The sequence below is a fragment of the Triticum aestivum genome, chromosome 5A, assembly GCF_018294505.1.
Source record: "Triticum aestivum cultivar Chinese Spring chromosome 5A, IWGSC CS RefSeq v2.1, whole genome shotgun sequence".
In the NCBI taxonomy this organism is placed as follows: Eukaryota; Viridiplantae; Streptophyta; class Magnoliopsida; order Poales; family Poaceae; genus Triticum; species Triticum aestivum.
The window spans coordinates 686394992-686420398 of NC_057806.1; the positions used below are offsets into that span (position 1 = coordinate 686394992).

At 42.9% G+C, this 25407-nt stretch overlaps 1 protein-coding gene and 1 pseudogene across 1 annotated transcript; one reads left to right on the forward strand and one right to left on the reverse strand.

Moving 5' to 3' along the window:
• Nucleotides 1-2692: 2692 nt before the first annotated feature.
• LOC123101805 (factor of DNA methylation 1-like) lies at nt 2693-10758 on the reverse strand (annotated as a pseudogene).
• Nucleotides 10759-22305: 11547 nt separating this feature from the next.
• On the forward strand, nt 22306-25297 carry LOC123108417 (probable low-specificity L-threonine aldolase 2). Its single transcript, XM_044530208.1, has 9 exons — nt 22306-22856; nt 23478-23589; nt 23702-23752; nt 23859-23930; nt 24023-24155; nt 24240-24298; nt 24386-24483; nt 24702-24768; nt 24862-25297. Exons 1-9 carry the CDS (start codon nt 22414-22416, stop codon nt 24889-24891), a joined length of 1065 nt encoding a protein of 354 aa, XP_044386143.1. The 5' UTR covers nt 22306-22413; the 3' UTR covers nt 24892-25297.
• Nucleotides 25298-25407: the final 110 nt, after the last annotated feature.

Consider the following 25407-nt stretch of genomic DNA (forward strand, 5'->3'; position numbering starts at 1 on the left):
TGTATTGGAGCATCTTCAACCCTTCCGCGGTAGCTTCACGGTTCGGTTCTCTCCCATCAAAGAATTCACCTTGCAAGCCAATACACACAATAGCCCATACGGCGGGGTTATGTCCAAGAATATGCATTTTCATCTTATGCTTCCAACTAGCAAAATTAGTACCATCAAAGTAAGGACCTCTACGGTGGTAGTTTCCCTCGCTAGACGCCATACTCTCCTAGGTTGTGAAACCAAGGCTATGACTTCCAAAAGCTATGGAAATCAAAGCAAATGGAGACCAAAGCTCTGATACCATTTGTAGGATCGAAAGTATGTCTAGAGGGGGGTGATTAGACTACTTGACCAAATAAAAACTTATCCTTTTCCCAATTTTAGTTCTTGACAGATTTTAGCAACTTTGGACAAGTCAAGCAATCTTAACACAATTCAAGCAAGCATGCAAAGAGTATATGAGCAGCGGAAAGTAAAGCATGCAACTTGCAAGAATGTAAAGGGAAGGGTTTGGAGGATTCAAACGCAATAGGAGACACGGATGTTTTTGTCGTGGTTCCGATAGGTGGTGCTATCGTACATCCACGTTGATGGAGACTTCAACCCACGAAGGGTAACGGTTGCGCGAGTCCATGGAGGGCTCCACCCACGAAGGGTCCACGAAGAAGCAACCTTGTCTATCCCACCATGGCCGTCGCCCACGAAGGACTTGCCTCACTAGCGGTAGATCTTCACGAAGTAGGCGATCTCCTTGCCCTTACAAACTCCTTGGTTCAACTCCACAATCTTGTCGGAGGCTCCCAAGTGACACCTAGCCAATCTAGGAGACACCACTCTCCAAGAAGTAACAAATGGTGTGTTGATGATGAACTCCTTGCTCTTGTGCTTCAAATGATAGTCTCCCCAACACTCAACTCTCTCTCACAGGATGTGGATTTGGTGGAAAGAAGATTTCAGTGGAAAGCAACTTGGGGAAGGCTAGAGATCAAGATTCATATGGTAAGAATGAAATATCTTGGCCTCAACACAAGTGTAGGTGGTTCTTTCTCAGAAAAAGTAAGTTGGAAGTGTAGGTTTGTTCTGATGGCTCTCTCTCCACGAATAAAGAGGTGGTGGAGGGGTATATATAGCCTCCACACAAAATCTAACCGTTACACATAACTTGCCAATCTCGGTGGGACCGAATTGATAAACTCGGTTGGACCGATTCAGCAAAGCTAGTGACCGTTAGGAGTTTCGGTGGGACCGACATGCAACTCGATAGGACCAATATGGTTAGGGTTAGGGCATAACGTAATCTCGGTGAGACCGATTACACAAACTCGGTGAGACCGATTCTGGTAATAAGCTAACCAGAGAGTTGGTCAGGTAAACTCGGTGGGACCGATTCGCTCATTTCGGTGAGACCGAAATGTTACAAAAGGGAAACAGAGAGTTTACATTGCAATCTCGGTGGAACCGATCGCTCATCTCGGTGGGACCGAAACGTTACGAAGGGAAACAGAGAGATTACAATTCCATCTCGGTGAGACCGAGATCCCTATCGGTGAGACCGATTTTCCTAGGGTTTGTGGTAGTGGCTATGACATTTGAATTCGGCAGCGCCGGATAGAAAGAATCGGTGGGGCCGAGTTTGACTTTTCGTTTAGGTCATATGTGGATGTGAGAAAATAGTTGAGGGCTTTGGAGCATATCACTAAGCATTTTGTGTGGAGGTCATATGTGGATGTGAGAAAATAGTTGAGAGCTTTATTAAGCAACACCTCATCCCTCCTTAATAGTATTGGCTTTTCCTATAGACTCAATGTGATCTTGGATCACTAAAATAGAAAATGTAGAGTATTGAGCTTTGAGCTTGAGCCAATCCTTTTGTCCTTAGCATTTTGAGGGGTTCACTTTTCTCATCCATGCCATGCCAATCATTGAGCTTTCCTGAGATATTAATCTTGAAATAGCATTAGCTCAATGAGCTATATGTTGTTAGGAATTACCAAAACCACCTAGGGATAGTTGCACTTTCACGCGCGTTCGGTACTTGATCGGTTGGATCGCGAAGACGCTCGACTACATCAACCGCGTTACTTAACGCTTCCGCTTTCTGTCTACGAGGGTACGTGGACACACTCTCCCCTCTCGTTGCTATGAATTCCTAGATAGATCTTGCGTGATCGTAGGAAAAAAATTGAAATATTGCGTTCCCCAACAATGTCATGGTTCACACATCTGCACTTTCCCCTTTTTCTGATATTTGCGACGAACCCTAGCTATCGAATCTGCTCCAATCCACAAGGGGGCATGAAAATTGTAGGGTTTTGTTAGGCATGTCCAGCACCAGGCAATCACATCATGCATTTAAATCAACAAGAGAACCGGTCATCATACATCTAAATAAAAAATACAGTCATCGCCCATTTAAATTAGCAGTCCGGTACAATATACATGGTCCTAAAATGGCACTTCACAGTCTCAATTTAGCAGTATTCATGTCAAGGCCGAATAATCAGGCCACTAAACTCCAATAACTAACCGTACGTTCACCGACACCAAGAGTCACAATCATCGTTCATGAGAAAATAAAACAGGCATATGGGGCATCAGTGCAGCAGGTCACAATCAGATCTACATTGTTCATTAGACAACGGGGGACGTCAGTGCAGCAGGTCAAGGTTCAGTTCATTGCTCTTCTTCAGTCACAGCGTGCTCAGCGCTTCCTCTTCTTGAGGGTGCGCCACTGCTTGAGGAGGTACTCCACCACCTCCTCCAGGCCCGCCTTTCGGTTCTCCTTGAAGTTTCACAGCTCCGGCACCGAGTAGCGCCTGCTCGGATTGTACTCGTTCATCTCGAGCAGCGCGTTTGTCACCAGGGCGTACACCTCCCCGGCGTGCTTTTCTTTCAGTTCTCGCAGCTTCTCGTCGTCCTCCCGGAGGATTTCCTGACAAACAATGCATACATGCACGCCATTAGATAAATGATGCTAGTCCGTTCCAAAATGGAAGATGAACAATTTGTTTAATCAATAGCTTCAGAACTTGGCGCCCCCACAAGGAAGGACCTTGTGCTGGCAAAGCATTCATACAGGAATTGCGCACTGTCCAGGTGTTGTCTGAACCAAAGTACATCAAAAACATGGTGACCAAAAACTGTTTGTGCGTGCTAGAATTCATGCAAGACATGCCTACTTCATTACTACTGGAGTACATCGTAATGTGTCACTGCAGAGAAGAGTATATGTCAAATACACGCACACAGGGACCTTTCCATGCCTGCGGCACTAGTGTGCTACAGAAAGTACAGGAAAACACATGGCGTTTGCAGATGGCAGCAGAGCTTTGAGCTACAAGTATCAATGTCTCAGGTCCAATTTGCGCAGCCAAGTCATGCGATGTGCCTAACTTAGCCAAGCAAGGAACTGACAAAGAACGCTCTTTTGTAAAAGACAAGATGAAACAAACTTGCCTCGGCTGAGTCCAAGCAGAGAATGTTATTTAATTTTCTCGATTTAACTGACTAAGGTACATCATATACTGCTAGGAGGGGGGTAAGTTATTAGCATGTTGTGATGTGGGTAACTGGGTACCGACTACCGAGTGTCAAAGCTTATTATCTGAAACGGTGTGGTTGCCCCACAAATAACTCCACGATAAAATGCTAGATGGACTCTGTTCTGAAAGCTGAATTATTACAAATAACTTGACTGGCATAGAACTGACTGTCAATTTCAGAGTAAAGCGATAAAAAGACAAAAGCAAGTCTTGGGTAAATACAAATCACAATGTATCAATACAATGCTACGCCAATCTCTACAAGGTACCAAATTAAGTAGATGAAGCTTAGCTAACTTGTTACTGTCAGCACAGACACATATTCCTATATTATCAAATCGTCCCTTCATCAAGCATCCATCAAATATTAACTATTGCACAAAAATAAAATAGAAAATCTAGCACAATCTAATTCCTTGGCTTGTGACACCTGGTGGCTGACAGTTTCTTGTTTTCCACCTCTCTTTTTTGCATGTAATGAAAGAACAAGGACGTAATAAATTGATGAAAGGGCGAGGATATGAACTGGTAATGAAACTAATGTTTTTGTGTCAGGCTCAAATACAGCTAGATTCAAAGCCTATAACACTATTTGGAGCCATTAACCCGGTAAGTCCATATGTTTTTACTGTGGCAGGATTCTACCATTGACAATACTTTGATCAGCAGATTAGGTACTTCCCATTTTCCTTAATAATGTGGGAATTTCTGCTACTTATGTCCCTTCAGATCACAGTACCAATTTTTCGGGGGGTACACTGAACTTGGTGTCTGGGATTCTCAGTTTTCACCACAATTTACTTATACATAGATGTACCATGTTACTGTTTGCAGAACAAGAAATTCACTCTGAGATTATTACCTTCTCTTTGCCGCCATCCACGACAACTTTAAAAGGGTGCCACTCTGGATTTCTTATCTCATCCTCCCACTTTGAACAAAGAACGGAAGCAGTAACTTCTGCATCTTCTTTTGCCATTTTATTTTTGCAGGCAATCGCAAATGATTTCCGATCAAGATCACCCATCCTTTTGATGCCTATATTTGCTTGGCCAGTTGTAACATCTAAGAAGCCCTGCAACATATGCAATTGATAGCTCTAAGATGCAATTCAAACAAAATACTCCCTCCGTCCGAAAATACTCGTCGACGGAATGGATGTATCTAGACGTATTTTAGTTCTAGATACATTCATTTTTATGCATTTCTTCGACGAGTATTTCCGGACGGAGGGAGTACTAGACAAGTGCAAATGCTCAAACAAAATACTGGACAAGTGTAACATCCAACTTACATCTATCAGCTTCTTCCGAGCATCTTGCAACTCATTGTCGCTCATCCTTTCCTTTATAAGCAGAATCCCATGGAGTGATTCCATCTCATTTATTTCATCATACTTCTCCCGCAGCTCCCCACTAAGTTCATCAATTTTCCTCTTCGATTCGAAGTCTTCGTCACCTGGCATATGCTTCATGACATTCAATTTTCTCTGCAGCTGTTTTATTTTTAACTCAAGCTTCTGTCTGGGATCCATTTTCTGCTCTAACTTGATAATCTCATCTATAGTAGCTTGCTTCTCTCTCTACAGTTAGCCATTTTGAGCACAGTAAGACAATCATATGAATTAGCATCAAAAGAACTCATGTGAAACAATATATCAAGGCACAAACCTTGTGTTTTTCCACAAGCTTCAGCACATTTTCGTCGGACTTCTGTTGCTCCGTTGTTGCCATCTTGAGATACTTTGCTTTGATCATGTTCTACATTCACCAGTCACCACAACAGCCTGACATGAGTGTTATGAATAAACACTGAGTGAGGGGGTACCTAATGCCATCTATATGTTGTACCTACCTACCACCATGCCCTCTCTAGAGAAAAAGTTCCATGCATTTTGCCCAAATTTTCGGAATGTCTAATGACAAAAAAAGTAAACAGAAAGATGCATTTTTTTCAATGGCATGTGTTTGTGTCAGACGGACATGGGATCCTGATCACCTCATCATTATTTTTCCCTCGGGTCTCTCTCTGGATTAATCCCATGTTAACGCAAGTGTACCTTGTTTGCAGCAACATGTTTTTGGTTTCTCTAGCAGACACGGCACAAGTAGTAACAGAAAGAACACTAGGGTAGTGTTTTTTGTGTTTAAGCCTAGAGGAACAATAGGTTTTTTATGTTTATTAGGCCTAGTGCAACTCTGTAATTATGAGAAAAGGGGGATTACTGATTAATAATCACCCCAAAATTGAAAGAAATATTTGCCTCTCGTTTGTGTGCATATGTGTTCTATCTTGGGCTGAGGACTCAAGTACTCCCTCCGTTCCTAAATATAAGATCCTTTAGAGATTTCACTATGGACTATATACAAAGGTATATAAACATATTTTAGAGTGTAGATTCACTCATTTTGCGGTGAATGTAGTCCATAGTGGAATCTCTAAAAGGTCTTATATTTAGGAACGGAGAGAATAGCATCCTGAGCATTGTTCTTGTACAGTCTATATCGTGTTTTTTGGGTTCTGAAGTCTGAACACAGGAAATATTTTCTACAAAGCAATTTTGCAGTGATTTTTTCTTGCAGCATAATCTAGAAAGAAGCACCGAAAAAATCAAATATCATCCATAACAAACAAAAACGGATGACACAAAACTAATTTCCATATGATTTTCTTATGGGGGACATTGTACCTTTTCCTTTTGCTTATCGAGATTCCTTCTGTCAGAGTCGTTACGCACAGCAAGGTCATGAAGCTGCTTGGGTTTGAACTCAAGATCATGCATCTTGGAATCCAGTTCCAAACAGACCTTCTGATTCTCGTCGATGATGATCCGAGAATGCCTACGAGCAAGCTGCTGCATCTTGTGGATTCCTGGTGACAATGCAAGCCCAGAAGGCATTAAATAGTTGCAAGGTCCCAATTCTCAAAGCAAAGAAATGCAGGCATATAAGTATGTTGTTCTACCATAACACAAGCACAGAACATATAAACAGAAAGAGTTGGCAACTAACCATTATTATATCTCTGGACGATCGGCTCCTTTTCCTCCAATCACCCTGCCAAGTGAGCTGGTCCTCTCACAGTACTGCTTAGATTCAAGCTCCTGGACATGCTTAGCCTTCACCTGAATCCGGCTGGCCAAATTGGCCACCAGCTTGTCGGTTTTGGGCGTTCCTTCGCTCTCAAGCTCTGCAACAGATTTCAGATCATCGTTCCTCTGCAGGTATTCCCCGACCAGCCCTGGAGCCCGTTGGTCATCGGCCCTCGCAACCCACCCAAACATCTCCGGCCTTCCCGCTCCTCGGGACCTGCTCGCCTCCCAGCCCCGCTTGCCATGCCCCTGCGCCTCGAAGTGGTTCTCGAAGCTGAAGGCGTTGCCGATGCCGAGAGCGGGATAGTCCTTTCCAAACTCAACAATGGCGTTCCCCGTGTGGCCTCTTTGGCTCCACAAAGGGACGACCTTGTGCGGGGCAGAAGCTGGCGAGCTGCTCCTTGAGGAGGCTCCCGCTCTCCCCTGTCTGGCGCCCGCCTCTCCACTCGGTGGGCACGTTGGCCAGCACGCCCCTCCACGCCCACACGAACTGCCCGTCTCTGTTCTGAACATGGCGAGGCTCCGATGAGTCGGCCACTTCGTCCTTGACGCGCTTGGTGAGGCCACGGCCATGTCAATTAGCATCTGAGCATGCTCCAGCTGCGTGACGCTGATGAGGCATGGTGTCGCTGGTGCCCCGGCCGCGAATCCTACCGAAATCGGAGAAAGCAAAGACGCTCAATTGCACCTGCGTCTCTCTGAGGTGCCTCGCCGGATGTGGAGCCAAATCTCGAGAGATGGAAAGAGGGGGACGGCATCACGTACCGCTCATCAGGTGCCTCACCGGAATCCATGGACCCGCGCGCGTGCTCGCCAGACCAGCGCCGCCGCCGCCGCCAACCAACCAACCAACCTATTCCCTCTGTCCGGTGAAGAACGTACATCTAAAAATTTTAAAGGGAGTGCCTAGAACTCATCTAGATGAGATATAATTTGGCCTCATTCACCTGAAAACAAAAACAGATAAAAATAGTACTACAAACCATGTCAGCACACACGCATCTTATAGTATCAATCCAATGGCTATAAAAGTGAATGAGATATAACTAAAACTCAGCTAGATGAGTTCTAGCAAAGCCGAATTTTAAAACAAATTATGAAGTTGAGTAAAAAATGCATTAGAAAGGTGTAAGCCATCATCTCTTTTCTCTTTAATTATCTAATCGTCAATGAGCTATAAGTGTATGTAGAAATTAAGAAGACCATGTGTAGATTATTATTAATCTTGATTACCGTATGATGAGAGAGAAGTATTTTTTTCCATTTTAAAGTACATTAGAAAGATAAAAGTACACTCTTTTGTGAACAAATTTTGAAACTAGATGTATATTTTTCACCGGACGAAAAGAGTAGGGTTTACGGCCTAGCGAGGATTAGTCAGTCAAATGCCGCTCAAAGGAAGGGGGGCGAGCGAGTACGAGGGAGGCTTGGGCTCACCTTGCCCCGGCGCCGGCGAGCTTCAGGGTGCTGTTGCCGGGCAGGAGGGGCACAGCGGAGAACCAGGAGTGACTAGTATAGAATCTGAGCTCCCAGTACAAAAATAGAAAAAGCAACCTGAGCCACTGGATTAGAGATCAATGGTACAGATTCTGGTGGAGGGGCATGTTCCCACTTAATGTCCATTTCACGAAAACCCCCCTACCAACACTTGAATATAAAACATGACTTTTACAGTTACAACCTCAAGTCACTCGTCCATTTCCAAATTAGCACAACGTTGATGTCATCCCCCTAGAAGCTTGTCAATATTTCAGTACGTGAGAAAGTTGACCCATCCCCTTCAAGGTTCAAGCACAACTCAACGTACATGTTCTCTCTAAAAATTAAGAACTAAATATACAGGCCAAACTTATGTTTCGAAAATAGAACAGATATGGCAGAAAGAAAACTGTCCCTCAAGGCAAAAATAATAATTTATTCCAGACTTGGTGAGCACCTTCTAAACTTATTACAAACTATATTTGCCAGTCTTGTTGCTTGATCTTCACAGCCAAGCAACAGAAATGCCGCAATGATCGAAATGATTGAAGTAAATACAATGGACATATATCTTGATAAATGTAGAGGGCTCTAGCAATTAAACAAGAAAACTACTAATTCATTTATAACTATTATGCAACACTAAATTAAAGTCAACATTAAGCTTCTCTAGTAATAAACACCCACATCTCAATAGGATGGCGAAAATGAATTTCACAAGGTATTCTATTTCTGGTCCACTCTGATCCATATACATGGCCTGATTAACATGACAGGACCATTTAGAGCACATGACCGACAACAAAGGATTTAAATTATCATGCAGACAAATGAGTTTTGCTCCTGCAATTGTAAGCAAGGGAAGCCTCTGCTAAGCGCTTCTTCTCTCCATATGTACTCCTGATGCTTCTGGTTGTTAAAGCATCATCCATCTACAAATGAAGACAAATGAAGAAAAAAAATTATAGTTCACATCAGAAGGAAAGAAATTGAAAATAATTATGATCGTTGGTAGACTAAATGGTTGTAAGGGAGAAAAACAGAGCAAGATGTAACAAGCATATATGTTGTACTTTAACCACTAGAATAGTACATTTAGGTGACTAGCATGAAAATTAAGTAAGATTGTCAGAACTGAAAACATTGACCAGAGTGCTACATCCTTTGCAAGTGAAATACCAACATCAGTAGAATAACCCAAAAGAATTGCCTGCAGCAGAGGTGTAGTGCTTAAAAAGTATTTAATATTAATAATACAAATTTCTAGGCTTGAATAACAGTTCATGTCCTAATCATGTGTGTGCTTCACAATTAAGAATGGGTGTTAAGTTTTTTTTCTAACTCGTAGATGAGGAAAATGTAACATCTTACAATAAATGAGTGGAGCCTTGTTAGAATGCTGCATCACAAAAACGTATGGCAGACCAGTGAAGAGAAAAGAACAAGAATACCATATGGCAAAATATATTCAAAGCTTGACAATGACCGATCACTTGTATCATCAGAAAAGTGAAGGTGTAATTTGATGTTGTTACAAGTTCCAACTCTTAATTGTTTTGTTCAATATCAAGTTCACCTGACTTCCAATCAACCAGAACAGTATGATTCAGGAATGCTCGTATAGAATAAGAAAATTGCAACCGAGCATTGATTTAAAGGCAAGTAACCCTCATCGCTCAAACTTATGAGCTGAAGAACATACTTTATGAATGTTTGACAGATGCAAATTATTATTCTAAATCAATAGTAAACAAATAATTTGATGGCGTGCATAAATGGTAGTCTTCAAAGCAAGAAGTGCAAACCTCCACTCTTGTGTTATATTATTCTTAGAGCATGTCCTTGCATGACGGAACACCGCTATCATACAAATGATGCATTTCCGTGGAGCATATAAAGCTAGAAGTCTATTGTCACATCTCATACATCCCAATATGACTTGCTTGTCAGACTTACTAGAGCATCAGCGCCAATTTTTAACAGAGTAATAACATTGTATTTGACCAAGATCAAAACTTGACTAATAAACATGGACAAGTATCTATTGTGTGAAGTATTGGTAGTTGGTACATATTCCCTTTCTGTATAGAAAATCAAGAGTTTGGGCATTGTTTAAGATGGTTAAAGGAGATGGTAATGATGGCCAATTTTAGTTTGTGTAATCTTTAGACTCGTGTGTTTTTTGATACAGTATCACAGCTTTCTTTTGAAGAAAAAAAGAGAGCCCCCCTCTCTGGTTTCCTTTATATAAAACCAATGTCTTACTAGTTGCTACAGAGAAGGGAAAAACATCTAAAGAACTCTGGAAGTGTTTCGGTTTATTTAACAGTAGAGCAAGTCTAAATAACCCCTGGACTGGGAAGCTCAAATTTCCATCACTTCGGCTGATTGGAAAGCAGTTCAACAGTGATACACAAAGCTTGTCATCAGCCAGTAGAATACACATTACCACAACTAAATCATGCACTAATCAGCATGCTATTGCTGGATCCGGAATGAATAGATCAAACATAGACACACATATAGGAAGCTAACAATTAAAAAACTAAAAAATGTTATAAAATAGGAATTCAACGAACATAAGCATCATCTCATAATGAGTCCCTCACCATGGTGATCGAGGACCTGGCACATGCGGCCGTCGATCTGCGTCATCGCGAACACGTCCGTGATGTGGGACTTCCGACCAGTCACCAACCCGTCATATAGTCCAGCACGGTGAAGGTCGGGTGGTGCTCCTGTGGAGCAGACCGTGGCAGAGCTGGATGTGGCCGAGACGATGATGTGGAGCGCGACATCGGGGTGCCCGGAGGTGGATCCAGACGGCCTGGGTGGCGGAGTAGTTAGGGGAGGGGCCACGCACGGCGGCGGCCTCCCGCCGGATCTGGATCGCCGCCACAGCCGGCAAAGAGAACGAAGATGTGCGAGAGGGTTCAGTCGTTTGCACATAATTATTCAGAATCGGGGGACCTTTCTGCACAAACTTTTGTGACCTTGAGTACATATCCCACACCCCAGAATATGTGCCATCGATTTCTAATCCGACGGCCCATGTCACTTTTTTCTATTTTTTGCACTGTAAGCTCAGATTCTATTCTAGTCGCTCCCCGGAGAACCAGAGGAGGTGAATGGTAGTCACGTGATCGACGAGACGAGAGGACGATATGGACAAATGGGGTAAGCGTCCGACCCATGGAGGGGACGGGACGGTGCAGCCGGACTGCCCCGGCGGACCCAACCAAGCTCTGCCACAGTCATGAAGCCTCTGCTCCCATCCACGTGCCGGCATCTTATCCGCGTACTGTTTTTTTCGAGGAATCACCTTTAACTTTAAAGACACTCCACAATATTTGCGATATGAATCATAAACCTAAAAAACAACTCAAATGATAAGTGCCCCATGTGAGGTGCGTGGCACCTTGGTCCTAATTTTTCAATAACAATTTTAGTTATGCAAAAGATGGCATGATACACAGCAAGTTTCTCTCAAAAATAACTCATGAAGGGGCGTGATACACGGCATCTTCGCATATCTAAACTTGTCATAAAAACGTTCGGAGCTGCCATGTGCTTGTACCTGACGTGTGGCACTTATCCGGGTCTAGAAACAACACGGAGTAACTATCTCGTGTGAGTACGAATTACATCAAATTTGACGGTAAGGCCAGAATTGGATCGTCATTTTCCAGCCAAAACCGCATGTAAAGCGGGTCCCTATAAATAAAAACAGATGGTCTTCGGTGACGTGATTCATTGGTAGTTTTTGACTGGTAAATTATACACTTGTTTTCTATATCACACGAGTTATTCGCATGTTTCCGTTATAGACCTCAGTTCGTCGGTATCGTTACATGTCGTCGAACCATAAAACCTTCGCCAAAGTACCATAGAAGCAATCTAAAACCACAAAAGGTTATACCAACAAAAGCACCAGACACTAGCACACACCAATCAAATCCGCATGAAAGCATCTGCCAGGATATAAACCCGAATTCCGCAAGATCGAACTTGCGGAGAAATGACTTGTCTGGCTCCATGAGGCTTCCTGGTAATTTATTCTCAACGCCATCGCATTCTCCGCCTAAGTGTTGCCGACAAAGAGCCTAAGCTTCATATTGATGTACACTTTAGAAACATGCCTAGAAGGACCCCTGAGGTTCCCTCGCCTCGCTGCACGGGAGGCGAGGGAACCGATGAATCACATCAGCTGCTCAAACCCTACTCACCGCCTATCTTCTGCCTCATCGGTGTACTACTATTTTCCTTTTGCGATTTTATTTATTTATTTATTTGTGTACTATTTGAGCAAAGCCCCAAGAGCGTTTTTCTTTTTTAAACCGGACGTAGATTTATTTTAGAAGATTTCTACTGATACAAAACACCTAAAATAAGAAAATTGCAACGAGGTCCTTAGAGTATCAAACAAACTATGCAAGAGCATGGGATTATTAGATGGACAGAACATACAACAATGTTTATATATGAAACTATAAGATGGAAATAATTTAATAGGTATAATCATTAGGGGCAAAAATGAATGATACAGCTGAAGGAAATATGCCCTAGAGGCAATAATAAAGTTATTATTTATTTCCTTATATCATGATAAATGTTTATTATTCATGCTAGAATTGTATTAACCGGAAACATAATACATGTGTGAATACATAGACAAACAGAGTGTCACTAGTATGCCTCTACTAGACTAGCTCGTTAATCAAAGATGGTTATGTTTCCTAACCATGGACAAAGAGTTGTTATTTGATTAACGGGATCACATCATTAGGTGAATGATCTGATTGACATGACTCATTCCATTAGCTTAGCACCCGATCGTTTAGTATGTTGCTATTGCTTTCTTCATGACTTATACATGTTCCTATGACTATGAGATTATGCAACTCCCGTTTGCCAGAGGAACACTTTGTATGCTACCAAACGTCACAACATAACTGGGTGATTATAAAGGAGCTCTACAGGTGTCTCCAAAGGTAGATGTTGGGTTGGCGTATTTCGAGATTAGGATTTGTCACTCCGATTGTCGGAGAGGTATCTCTGGGCCCTCTCGGTAATGCACATCACATAAGCCTTGCAAGCATTGCAACTAATGAGTTAGTTGTGAGATGATGTATTACGGAACGAGTAAAGAGACTTGCCGGTAACGAGATTGAACTAGGTATTGAGATACCGACAATCGAATCTCGGGCAAGTAACATACCGATGAAAAAGGGAACAACGTGTGTTGTTATGCGGTCTGACCGATAAAGATCTTCGTAGAATATGTAGGAGCCAATATGGGCATCCAGGTCCCGCTATTGGTTATTGACCGGAGACGTGTCTCGGTCATGTCTACATTGTTCTCAAACTGTAGGGTCCGCACGCTTAAGGTTTCGATGACAGTTATATAATGAGTTTATGAATTTTGATGTACAGAAGGAGTTCGGAGTCCCGGATGAGATCGGGGACATGACGAGGAGTCTCGAAATGGTCGAGACGTAAAGATCGATATATTGGACGACTATATTCGGACATCAGAAAGGTTCCGAGTGGTTCGGGTATTTTTCGGAGTACCGGGGAGTTACGGGAATACGGGAGAGAAGTATTGGGCCTTATTGGGCCATACGGGAAAGAGATAGGGGCTGCCTAGGGCAGCCCCCCCCCCCCCCCCCCAAGGCCTAGTCCGAATTGGACTAGGGGAGGGGTTGCGCCCCCTCCTTCCTTCCCTTCTCCCTTCCCCTTCCTTATCTCCTACTCCTACTACATGGAAGGACTCCTAGTTGGACTAGGAAAAGGGGAATCCTACTCCCGGTGGGAGTAGGACTCCCCTAAGGCGCGCCATAGAGAGGGCCGGCCCTCCCCTCCTCCACTCCTTTATATACGGGGGCAGGGGCACCCCATAGACACACAAGTTGATCTTCGTGATCGTTTCTTAGCCGTGTGCGGTGCCCCCCTCCATCATATTCCACCTCGGTCATATTGTAGCGGTGCTTAGGCGAAGCCCTGTGACGGTAGAACATCAAGATCGTCACCACACCGTCGTGCTGACGGAACTCCTCCCCGACGCTTTGCTAGATCGGAGCCCGGGGATCGTCATCGAGTTGAACGTGTGCCAAGAACTCGGAGGTGCCGGAGTAACGGTGCTTGGATCGGTCGAATCGTGAAGACGTACGACTACATCAACCACATTGTGCTAACGCTTCCGTTGTTGATCTACAAGGGTACGTAGATCACACTCTCCCCTCTCGTTGCTATGCATCACCATGATCTTGCGTGTGCGTAGGAAATTTTTTGAAATTACTACGAAACCCAACAGTGGCATCCGAGCCTAGGTTTTATATGTTGATGTTATATGCACGAGTAGAACACAAGTGAGTTGTGGGCGATATAAGTCGTACTGCTTACCAGCATGTCATACTTTGGTTCGGCGGTATTGTTGGACGAAGCGGCCCGGACCGACATTACGCGTACGCTTACGCGAGACCGGTTCTCCCGACGTGCTTTGCACAAAGGTGGCTAGCGGGTGACAGTTTCTCCAACTTTAGTTGAATCGAGTGTGGCTACGCCCGGTCCTTGAGAAGGTTAAAACAGCACCAACTTGACAAACTATCGTTGTGGTTTTGATGCGTAGGTAAGATTGGTTCTTGCTTAAGCCCGTAGCAGCCACGTAAAACTTGCAACAACAAAGTAGAGGACGTCTAACTTGTTTTTGCAGGGCATGTTGTGATGTGATATGGTCAAGACATGATACTGAATTTTATTGTATGAGATGATCATGTTTTGTAACCGAGTTATCGGCAACTGGCAGGAGCCATATGGTTGTCGCTTTATTGTATGCAATGCAATCGCGCTGTAATGCTTTACTTTATCACTAAGCGGTAGCGATAGTCGTGGAAGCATAAGATTGGCGAGACGACAACGATGCTACGATGGAGATCAAGGTGTCGCGCCGGTGACGATGATGATCACGACGGTGCTTCGAAGATGGAGATCACAAGCACAAGATGATGATGGCCATATCATATCACTTATATTGATTGCATGTGATGTTTATCTTTTATGCATCTTATCTTGCTTTGATTGACGGTAGCATTATAAGATGATCTCTCACTAATTATCAAGAAGTGTTCTCCCTGAGTATGCACCGTTGCGAAAGTTCTTCGTGCTGAGACACCACGTGATGATCGGGTGTGATAGGCTCTACGTTCAAATACAACGGGTGCAAAACAGTTGCACACGCGGAATACTCAGGTTATACTTGACGAGCCAAGCATATACAGATATGGCCTCGGAACACGGAGACCGAAAGGTCGAGCGTGAATCATATAGTAGATATGATCAACATAGTGATGTTCACCAATGAAACTGCTCCATCTCACGTGATGATCGGACATGGTTTAGTTGATTTGGATCACGTGATCACTTAGAGGATTAGAGGGATGTCTATCTAAGTGGGAGTTCTTAAGTAATATGATTAAATTGAACTTAAATTTATCATGAACTTAGTCTCGGTAGTATTTTGCAAATCATGTTGTAGATCAATAGCTCGCGTTGTTGCTTCCCTGTGTTTATTTTGATATGTTCCTAGAGAAAATTGTGTTGAAAGATGTTAGTAGCAATGATGCGGATTGGATCCGTGATCTGAGGTTTATCCTCATTGCTGCACAGAAGAATTATGTCCTTGATGCACCGCTAGGTGACAGACCTATTGCAGGAGCAGATGTAGACGTTATGAACGTTTGGCTAGCTCAATATGATGACTACTTGATAGTTTAGTGCACCATGCTTAATGGCTTAGAATCGGGACTTCAAAGACGTTTTGAACGTCATGGAGCATATGAGATGTTCCAGGAGTTGAAGTTAATATTTCAAGCAAATACCCGAGTTGAGAGATATGAAGTCTCCAACAAGTTCTATAGCTAAAAGATGGAGGAGAATCGCTCAACTAGTGAGCATGTGCTCAGATTGTCTGAGTACTACAATCGCTTGAATCAAGTGGGAGTTAATCTTCCAGATAAGATAGTGATTGACAGAATTCTCTAGTCACCATCACCAAGTTAGTAGAACTTCGTGATGAACTATGATATGCAAGGGATAACGGAAACGATTCCCAAGCTCTTCGTAATGCGGAAATTGACGAAGGTAGAAATCGAGAAAAACATCAAGTGTTGATGGTAGACAAGACCACTAGTTTCAAGAAAAGGGCAGAGGGAAGAAGGGGAACTTCAAGAAGAACAGCAAGCAAGTTGCTGCTCAAGTGAAGAAGCCCAAGTCTGGTCCTAAGCCTGAGACTAAGTGCTTCTACTGCAAAGGGACTGGTCACTGGAAGCGGAACTATCCCAAGTGATTGGCAGATAAAGAAGGATGGCAAAGTATATTTGATATACATGTTATTGATGTGTACTTTACTAGTGTTTATAGCAACCCCTCAGTATTTGATACTAGTTCAGTTGCTAAGATTAGTAACTCGAAACGGGAGTTGCAGAATAAACAGAGACTAGTTAAGGGTGAAGTGACGATGTGTGTTGGAAGTGGTTCCAAGATTGATATGATCATCATCGCACACTCCCTATACGTTCGGGATTAGTGTTGAACCTGAATAAGTGTTATTTGGTGTTTGCGTTGAGCATGAATATGATTTGATCATGTTTATTGTAATACGGTTATTCATTTAAGTAAGAGAATAAATTGTTGTTCTGTTTACATGAATAAAACCTTATATGGTTACACACCCAATGAAAATAGTTCGTTGGATCTCGATCGTAGTGATACACATAATCATAATATTGAAACCAAAAGATGCAAAGCTAATAATGATAGTGCAACTTATTTGTGGCACTGCCGTTTAGGTCATATTGGTGTAAAGCGCATGAAGAAACTCCATGCTGATGGGTTTTTGGAATCACTTGATTATGAATCAGTTGATGCTTGCGAACCATGCCTCATGGGCAAGATGACTAAAACGCCGTTCTCCGGAACTATGGAGCGAGCAACTGACTTATTGGAAATAATACATACTGATGTATCCGATGAGTGTTAAGGCTCGTGGCGGGTATCATTATTTTCTAACCTTCACAGATAATTTGAGCAGATATGGGTATATCTACTTAATGAAACACAAGTCTAAAATATTTGAAAAGTTCAAAGAATTTCAGAGTGAAGTGGAGAATCATCGTAACAAGAAAAATAAAAGTTTCTACGATCTGATCGCAGAGACAAATATTTGAGTTACGAGTTTGGTCTTCAATTAAAACAATGTGGAATAGTTTCACAAACTCATGCCACCTGGAACACCACAGCATAATGGTGTGTCCGAACGTCATAACCGTACTTTATTAGATATAGTGCAATCTATGATGTTTCTTACCAATTTACCACTATCATTTTGGGGTTATGCATTAGAGACAGCTGCATTCACGTTAAAAGGGCACCATCTAAATCTGTTGAGACGACACCGTATGAACTATGGTTTGGCAAGAAACCAAAGTTGTCGTTTCTTAAAGTTTGGGGTTGCGATGCTTATATGAAAAGGTTTCATCATGATAAGCTCAAACTCAAATCGGAGAAGTGCGTCTTCATAGGATACCCAAAAGAAAATGTTGGGTACACCTTCTATCACAGATCCGAAGGCAAGATATTCGTTGCTGAGAATGGATGCTTTCCAGAGAAGGAGTTTCTCTCGAAAGAAGTGAGTGGGAGGAAAGTAGAACTTGATGAGGTAACTGTACCTACTCCCTTATTGGAAAGTAGTTCATCACAGAAATCTGTTCCTGTGACTACTAGACCAATTATTGAGGAAGCTAATGATGATGATCATGTAACTTCAGGTCAAGTTACTACCGAACCTCGTAGGTAAACCAGAGTGAGATCCGCATCAAAGTGGTACGGTAATCCAGTTCTGGAGGTCATGTTACTTGACCATGACGAGCCTACGAACTATGAGGAAGCGATGATGAGCCCAGATTCCGTGAAATGGCTTAAGGCCATGAAATCTGAGATATGATCCATGTATGAGAACAAAGTATGGACTTTGATGGATTTGCCCGATGATCGGCAAGCCATAGAAAATAAATGGATCTTCAAGAGGAAGACGGACGCTGGTAGTAGTGTTACTATCTACAAAGCTCGACTTGTCGCAAAAGGTTTTCGGCAAGTTCAAGGGATTGACTACGATGAGATCTTCTCACCCGTAGCGATGCTTAAGTCTATCCGAATCATGTTAGCAATTGCCGCATTTTATGAAATCCAGCAAATGATGTCAAAACTGCATTCCTGAATGGATTTCTAGAAGAAGAGTTGTATATGATGCAGCCGAAAGGTTTTGTCGATCCAAAAGGAGCTAACAAAGTGTGCAAGCTCCAGCGATCCATTTATGGACTGGTGCCAGCCTCTCGGAGTTGGAATAAATGCTTTGATAGTATGATCAAAGCATATAGTTTTATACAGACTTGCGATGAAGCCTGTATTTACAAGAAAGTGAGTGGGAGCACTACAGCATTTCTGATAAGTATATGTGAATGACATATTGTTGATCGGAAATAATGTAGAATTATTCTGCAAAGCATAAAGGAGTGTTTTTAAAGAAGTTTTTCAAAGAAAGACCTCGGTGAAGCTGCTTACATATTGAGCATCAAGATCTATAGAGATAGATCAAGACGCTTGATAAGTTTTTCAATGAGTACATACCTTGACAAGATTTTGAAGTAGTTCAAAATGGAACAGTCAAAGAAAGAGTTCTTGCCTGTGTTGCAAGGTGTGAAATTGAGTAAGACTCAAAGCCCGACCACGGCAGAAGATAGAAATAGAATGAAAGTCATTCCCTATGCCTCAATCATAGGTTCTATAAAGTATGCCATGTTGTGTACCAGATCTATTGTATACCCTACACTGTGTTAAGCAAGGGAGTATAATAGTGATCTAAGAGTAGATCACTGGACAGCGGTCAAAATTATCCTTAGTGGAATAAGGAAATATTTCTCAATTATGGAGGTGACAAAAAGGTTCGTCGTAAAAGTTACGTCGATACAAGTTTTGACACAGATCTGGATGACTCTAAGTATCGATCTAGATACATATTGAAAGTGGGAGCAATAAGCTAGAGTAGCTCCGTGCAGAGCATTGTTGACATAGAAATTCGGAAAATACTTACGGATCTGAATGTGACAGACCCGTTGACTAAAATTATCTCACAAGCAAAACATGATCACACCTTAGTACTCTTTGGGTGTTAATCACATAGTGATGTGAACTAGATTACTGACTCTAGTAAACCCTTTGGGTGTTGATCACATATCGATGTGAACTATGGGTGTTAATCACATGGTGATGTGAACTATTGTTGTTAAATCACATGGCGATGTGAACTAGATTATTGACTCTAGTGCAAGTGGGAGACTGAAGGAAATATGCCCTAGAGGCAATAATAAAGTTATTATTTATTTCTTTATATCATGATAAATGTTTATTATTCATGCTAGAATTGTATTAACCGGAAACATAATACATGTGTGAATACATAGACAAACAGAGTGTCACTAGTATGCCTCTACTAGACTAGCTCGTTAATCAAAGATGGTTATGTTTCCTAACCATGGACAAAGAGTTGTTATTTGATTAACGGGATCACATCATTAGGTGAATGATCTGATTGACATGACCCATTCCATTAGCTTAGCACCCGATCGTTTAGTATGTTGCTATTGCTTTCTTCATGACTCCCGTTTGCCAAAGGAACACTTTGTATGCTACCAAACGTCACAACGTAACTGGGTGATTATAAAGGAGCTCTACAGGTGTCTCCAAAGGTAGATGTTGGGTTGGCGTATTTCGAGATTAGGATTTGTCACTCCGATTGTCGGAGAGGTATCTCTGGGCCCTCTCGGTAATGCACATCACATAAGCCTTGCAAGCATTGCAACTAATGAGTTAGTTGTGAGATGATGTATTACGGAACGAGTAAAGAGACTTGCCGGTAACGAGATTGAACTAGGTATTGAGATACCGACAATCGAATCTCGGGAAAGTAACATACCGATGACAAAGGGAACAACGTATATTGTTATGCGATCTGACCGATAAAGATCTTCGTAGAATATGTAGGAGCCAATATGGGCATCCAGGTCCCGCTATTGGTTATTGACCGGAGACGTGTCTCGGTCATGTCTACATTGTTCTCAAACCGTAGGGTCCGCACGCTTAAGGTTTCGATGACAGTTATATAATGAGTTTATGAATTTTGATGTACCGAAGGAGTTCGGAGTCCCGGATAGATCGGGGACATGACGAGGAGTCTCGAAATGGTCAAGACGTAAAGATCAATATATTGGACGACTATATTCAGACATCGGAAAGGTTCCGAGTGGTTCGGGTATTTTTCGGAGTACCGAGGAGTTACGGGAATACGGGAGAGAAGTATTGGGCCTTATTGGGCCATACGGGAAAGAGAGAGGGGCTGCCTAGGGCAGGCCGCCCCCCCCCCCCCAAGGCCTAGTCCGAATTGGACTAGGGGGAGGGGCTGCGCCCCCTCCTTCCTTCCCTTCTCCCTTCCCCTTCCTTGTCTCCTACTCCTACTACATGGAAGGACTCCTAGTTGGACTAGGAAAAGGGGAATCCTACTCCCGGTGGGAGTAGGACTCCCCTAGGGCGCGCCATAGAGAGGGCTGGCCCTCCCCTCCTCCACTCCTTTATATACGGGGGCAGGGGGCACCCCATAGACACACAAGTTGATCTTCGTGATCGTTCCTTAGCCGTGTGCGGTGCCCCCCTCCACCATATTCCACCTCGGTCATATTGTAGCGGTGCTTAGGCGAAGCCCTGCGACGGTAGAACATCAAGATCGTCACCACACCGTCGTGCTGACGGAACTCCTCCCCGACGCTTTACTGGATCGGAGCCCGGGGATCGTCATCGAGCTGAACGTGTGCCAAGAACTCGGAGGTGCCGGAGTAACGGTGCTTGGATCGGTCGGATCGTGAAGACGTACGACTACATCATACACGTTGTGCTAACGCTTCCGTTGTCGATCTACAAGGGTACGTAGATCACACTCTCCCCTCTCGTTGCTATGCATCACCATGATCTTGCGTGTGCGTAGGAAATTTTTTGAAATTACTACGAAACCCAACAACAGCACTAGAAACACGAAACATAAACAAGCTAACGGTTAATTTTATTATTATTATGTAGATAAAGAATACTCTAATATTTTATATATATTAAATTTAATAAAAATGTGTGCGAATATATTTAGTAAAAAAATAGAAATAAGAAAAAATGCATACAAACTCCTTGTTGAATTCTTAAATGGATAAATTTAGGATATGATATTTTTTTTAGATATCCACATTAAATGGATACAAAATACATTCATTTTTATATAAAGGTATTCAGACGAAACCCATATAGAGTCCCTAAATTGATGAATTTGGGAATAATGGTCCTTGTATACATAATACTTTCATTTATAAGGTTTTCACACGAACTCCAACTTGGTCACTTTGCTAGTTTAGTTCTGACTGAACCAGAAAGCAAAATAAAGTATTTGAAAGATGCCCTCTCCTACCAGAACACTTTAGCAATTACTGTAAAACAACATATGCAGTGTTCATGGCTTAACCGCATGATCATAGAAGCAAGTAACAACGACGAAAACATCAAACATTTTATTTGAGGAATGATAAAATCAGGGCTTTAACACGATGATTTCCCGACTGTCTACTACAATAAGATTTGTTCAGTTCCGGTGAGGGAGGGGCGATGACGGCGACGGGCCTTAGGCTCGCTCCAGTGTTTGTAGTCGTGGCTAAGTAGCCTACGGACATGGATTTATTTATTTATTTTGTTATTTATCGTCTTCTTTGTGCTGTCATGATACATGATGAATAGATTAGAAGTTTTTCTGAAAAAATAGATAGATAGAGAATTAAAGATAAAGCATCTTGGGGGCCTTGGTGAAAACTCTATCTGACAGGGAAGCTACTTAGCACCAGCGAATCTTCAGTGCTTGTAAAAGAAGAAGCAGGGAGTCAACTTGTCTTCTGAATAACTGAATATATATCCTGACACATCGTACCTTTGGTGTGTTTTAATTGGTGCGAACTGAGTTGACCGATCTATGTAGATGATTTTAATTGGTCACTTGGTCTCTGTATATTGTAGCTTCTTCCAGCTCCACCTCCTCTCCTCTTCCTCTAGCCGCGTCTGCAAAGCCCGACTCGTCCTCGGTGGCAACGTACGCCGCCCAGACCTTGACGCCACCTCCAGTGAAGCCACAGCCCTCCACTCACTCTCGGTCCGACCCACGCCTCAGAAAGAATGGCGACCAAGGTAGTGGACCTTCGCTCGGACACGGTGACCAAGCCCTCGGAGGCCATGCGCGCCGCCATGGCCGCGGCGGACGTGGAGGACGACATCCTGGGCTCGGACCCGACCGCGCGCCGCTTCGAGGCGGAGATGGCCCGGATCATGGGCAAGGAGGCCGCGCTGTTCGTGCCGTCCGGCACCATGGCCAACCTCATATCCGTCCTCGTGCACTGCGACACCAGGGGCAGCGAGGCCATCCTCGGCGACAACTCCCACATCCACGTCTACGAGCACGGCGGCATCTCCACCCTCGGCGGCGTCCACCCCAGGATCGTCGCCAACAACGCCGACGGCACCATGGACATCGATAAGATCGTTGCCGCCATCAGGAGTCGGGATGGGTCGCTGTATTATCCCACCACCCGGCTCATATGCTTGGAGAACACACAGGGAAAGTAAGTTGCTCTGTCGATGCTCATGTTACTGATCATTCAGAAGACTTTTTTCTTTTGAGAAAGAGATCGTGCAGAAGGCTAGTGTGGTAGTGATACGAGTAAAACTTTGACTATTCATGTGGTTGACTTTTTCTCATCTTTGACGCACAATTTTAACTATGATTTTCACTTATAATATTCATATATATAAATAAAAATTATGAATGTATATAAAATAAAATTATTTTGCAAGATAGATACAATAATACCATTCTTACATGCCCGTACCATAGAACTTGGTGTGTACAAGTAGTCAAAGTCATGCATCAAAGACCATGCAAGGCAAATGCGCTTTATATTTTGGAAGGAGGAAGTAATATTTTGGGAGGGAGTAAGCAGTATCGACCATTGTGGTCTTCTCTTTCCTTTTTTTGTGACTATTACGTACTTTGAATAATTGTTTAGTAAAATGGATGCGTGGATCTCGATACTGTAGAGGATTGGCTATTCCCTTTTTGAAATGAAAAAATAAAAGAGTAGTATAGTTCAAAACCATGACACTTGTTATGGATCGGAGGTAGTAGTAGCTAGCTATGCTATGTTACCTGATTGATAGTGTGTTTGTTCTTGCTGCTGCTGCAGTTGCGGAGGAAAGTGTCTGTCTGTAGAATACACCGATAAGGTTGGTGAAGTTGCTAAAACCCATGGCCTGAAGCTTCATATCGACGGAGCTCGTATTTTCAATGCCTCCGCAGTAAGTACTATGTACTATATATGGGATCAATTAACCGGATGTTCTAAGTACCAAGTATGTGTGTCGATCTTCTCCTGAGATTTTACATCATCACTGCTATCGTATCTGTCAGGCACTTGGGGTTCCTGTTGATAGACTTGTGAGAGCTGCTGATTCGGTTTCGGTACGTATCGATTTGCTGGGCACTTCTACAATGGCAGATTATATACAATGGGCCACGCTGGTATAGGAGGTGTGACTGTATTTCTTTGTTAAACGTGGAAGTGCAGGTAGGCCTAGCGAAAGGGGTAGGTGCTCCTGTTGGATCAGTTATTGTTGGTTCCAAGGCCTTCATACACAAGGTTATGATGGACATTATTTCTTCTAGTAGTATGTTTTAGCTGCCTGCTTAAGAGAACATGTAATAATAATCTGAAAAAAAAACTATTTTCAGGCTACAATTCTTAGGAAGACACTAGGTGGTGGAATAAGGCAGGTAGGAATACTTTGTGCTGCTGCTGAAGTTGCAGTGCGCGACACTGTAGGCAAGCTTGCGGATGATCATAGGAAGGCTAAAGTCTTAGCAGGTTTCATATTAATCTTTTCCATCCTATCTATATCGGTATTCCATTGTTCAGTCCTGAATCTGTTTTTCTTGTCCAATTGTTCAGATGGACTGAAGAAAATTGAACAGTTTACAGTTGATTTAGCTTCAGTGGAGACCAATTTGGTTAGTCCTGCTAGTCCATCTATCAGAGAGTTTGATTGATGTTTTCTGATTATATTATATGCATCCACATTGCACTGTATTCCCTAGGTCTTCTTTGATATGGCGGATGCACGCATATCACCTGCCAAACTGTGTCAAGTCCTCGAACAGCGCAATGTGCTTGCAACGCCAATAGGCTCCAAGAGGTTCACTTCAGTTGGCTCAACTGCTTTCTTTCAGTACTACTCTATATATTGTCAAGCTCAACATAAGCGTATCCTTATGCCTGTGTTGGTCTCTAACTGCAACTTGATATATAGGCAGGCTGTGTTTAAAAGCGGCGCGCTGCTTTATTTCACACGAGTATATATGATGCATGTATAACTTTTTCTAGGCCTCCATTTTGAACTCCTTCAATTTGCAGTGTCAGACTTGCGGTACACTACCAAATTTCAGATGCTGACGTCCAGTATACTTTGGCATGTATCGAGGTACGAAAATCTTACTTAGATTCTTGTGTGACCTTGTATCAACGACGCTCTAGGTTGTGTGTGGATAGCACTGATATGTTGCTCTGTTTTCAGGAAGCCGTGGAGGAAATACTGACAGTCTGACAGGCGATGCATCTGACGAACGGCGCTACCACGAATTCATAAGGGCGCTAGTATCCAGCTTGTTTGTGATCGCGGCCAGCTTTGGTAGTAGTAACAACTTCCAAGAATAATCTATTGCCTTCTTATGCATGCGATGTGCGTGTGATTATGTTCTTCTTCAGCTCGGAGCTTGCAACTAGGTATAGTATACTGAAAATAATTGCTTGCACCATTCATTATGCCCTTTATCGTCTCCACCAGTATTGTTTATTTTCGAAGTGGAGGCAAAAGCTTTGTGTTGAGTATACGATTATTAGGAAGTATAGGCAAGACTAGGATTTAGTCCTGCCTTGTCTTGTACTCCATATTGGTCATTGTACTCCTATATACTTATATGCCTACGAGGCTCAAGCAATACAATCAACAATTCCACCAATATCTCATTATCCCTTCTAACACTTTGCCTCATCCATTAATTAAGAAGTTATAGTGATATTACATTGTCCCCATTATTACAAAGCCGCTACTCTGCCGTCA

Bases quoted from the DNA above. Each gene is read 5' to 3' on its own strand.
- LOC123108417 (XM_044530208.1), top strand. From the start codon at position 22,414: ATGGCGACCAAGGTAGTGGACCTTCGCTCGGACACGGTGACCAAGCCC. The intron at 22,857-23,477 runs GTAAGTTGCTCT...CTGCTGCTGCAG, and splicing joins TTGGAGAACACACAGGGAAA to TTGCGGAGGAAAGTGTCTGT. The intron at 23,931-24,022 runs GTTATGATGGAC...AACTATTTTCAG, and splicing joins CCAAGGCCTTCATACACAAG to GCTACAATTCTTAGGAAGAC.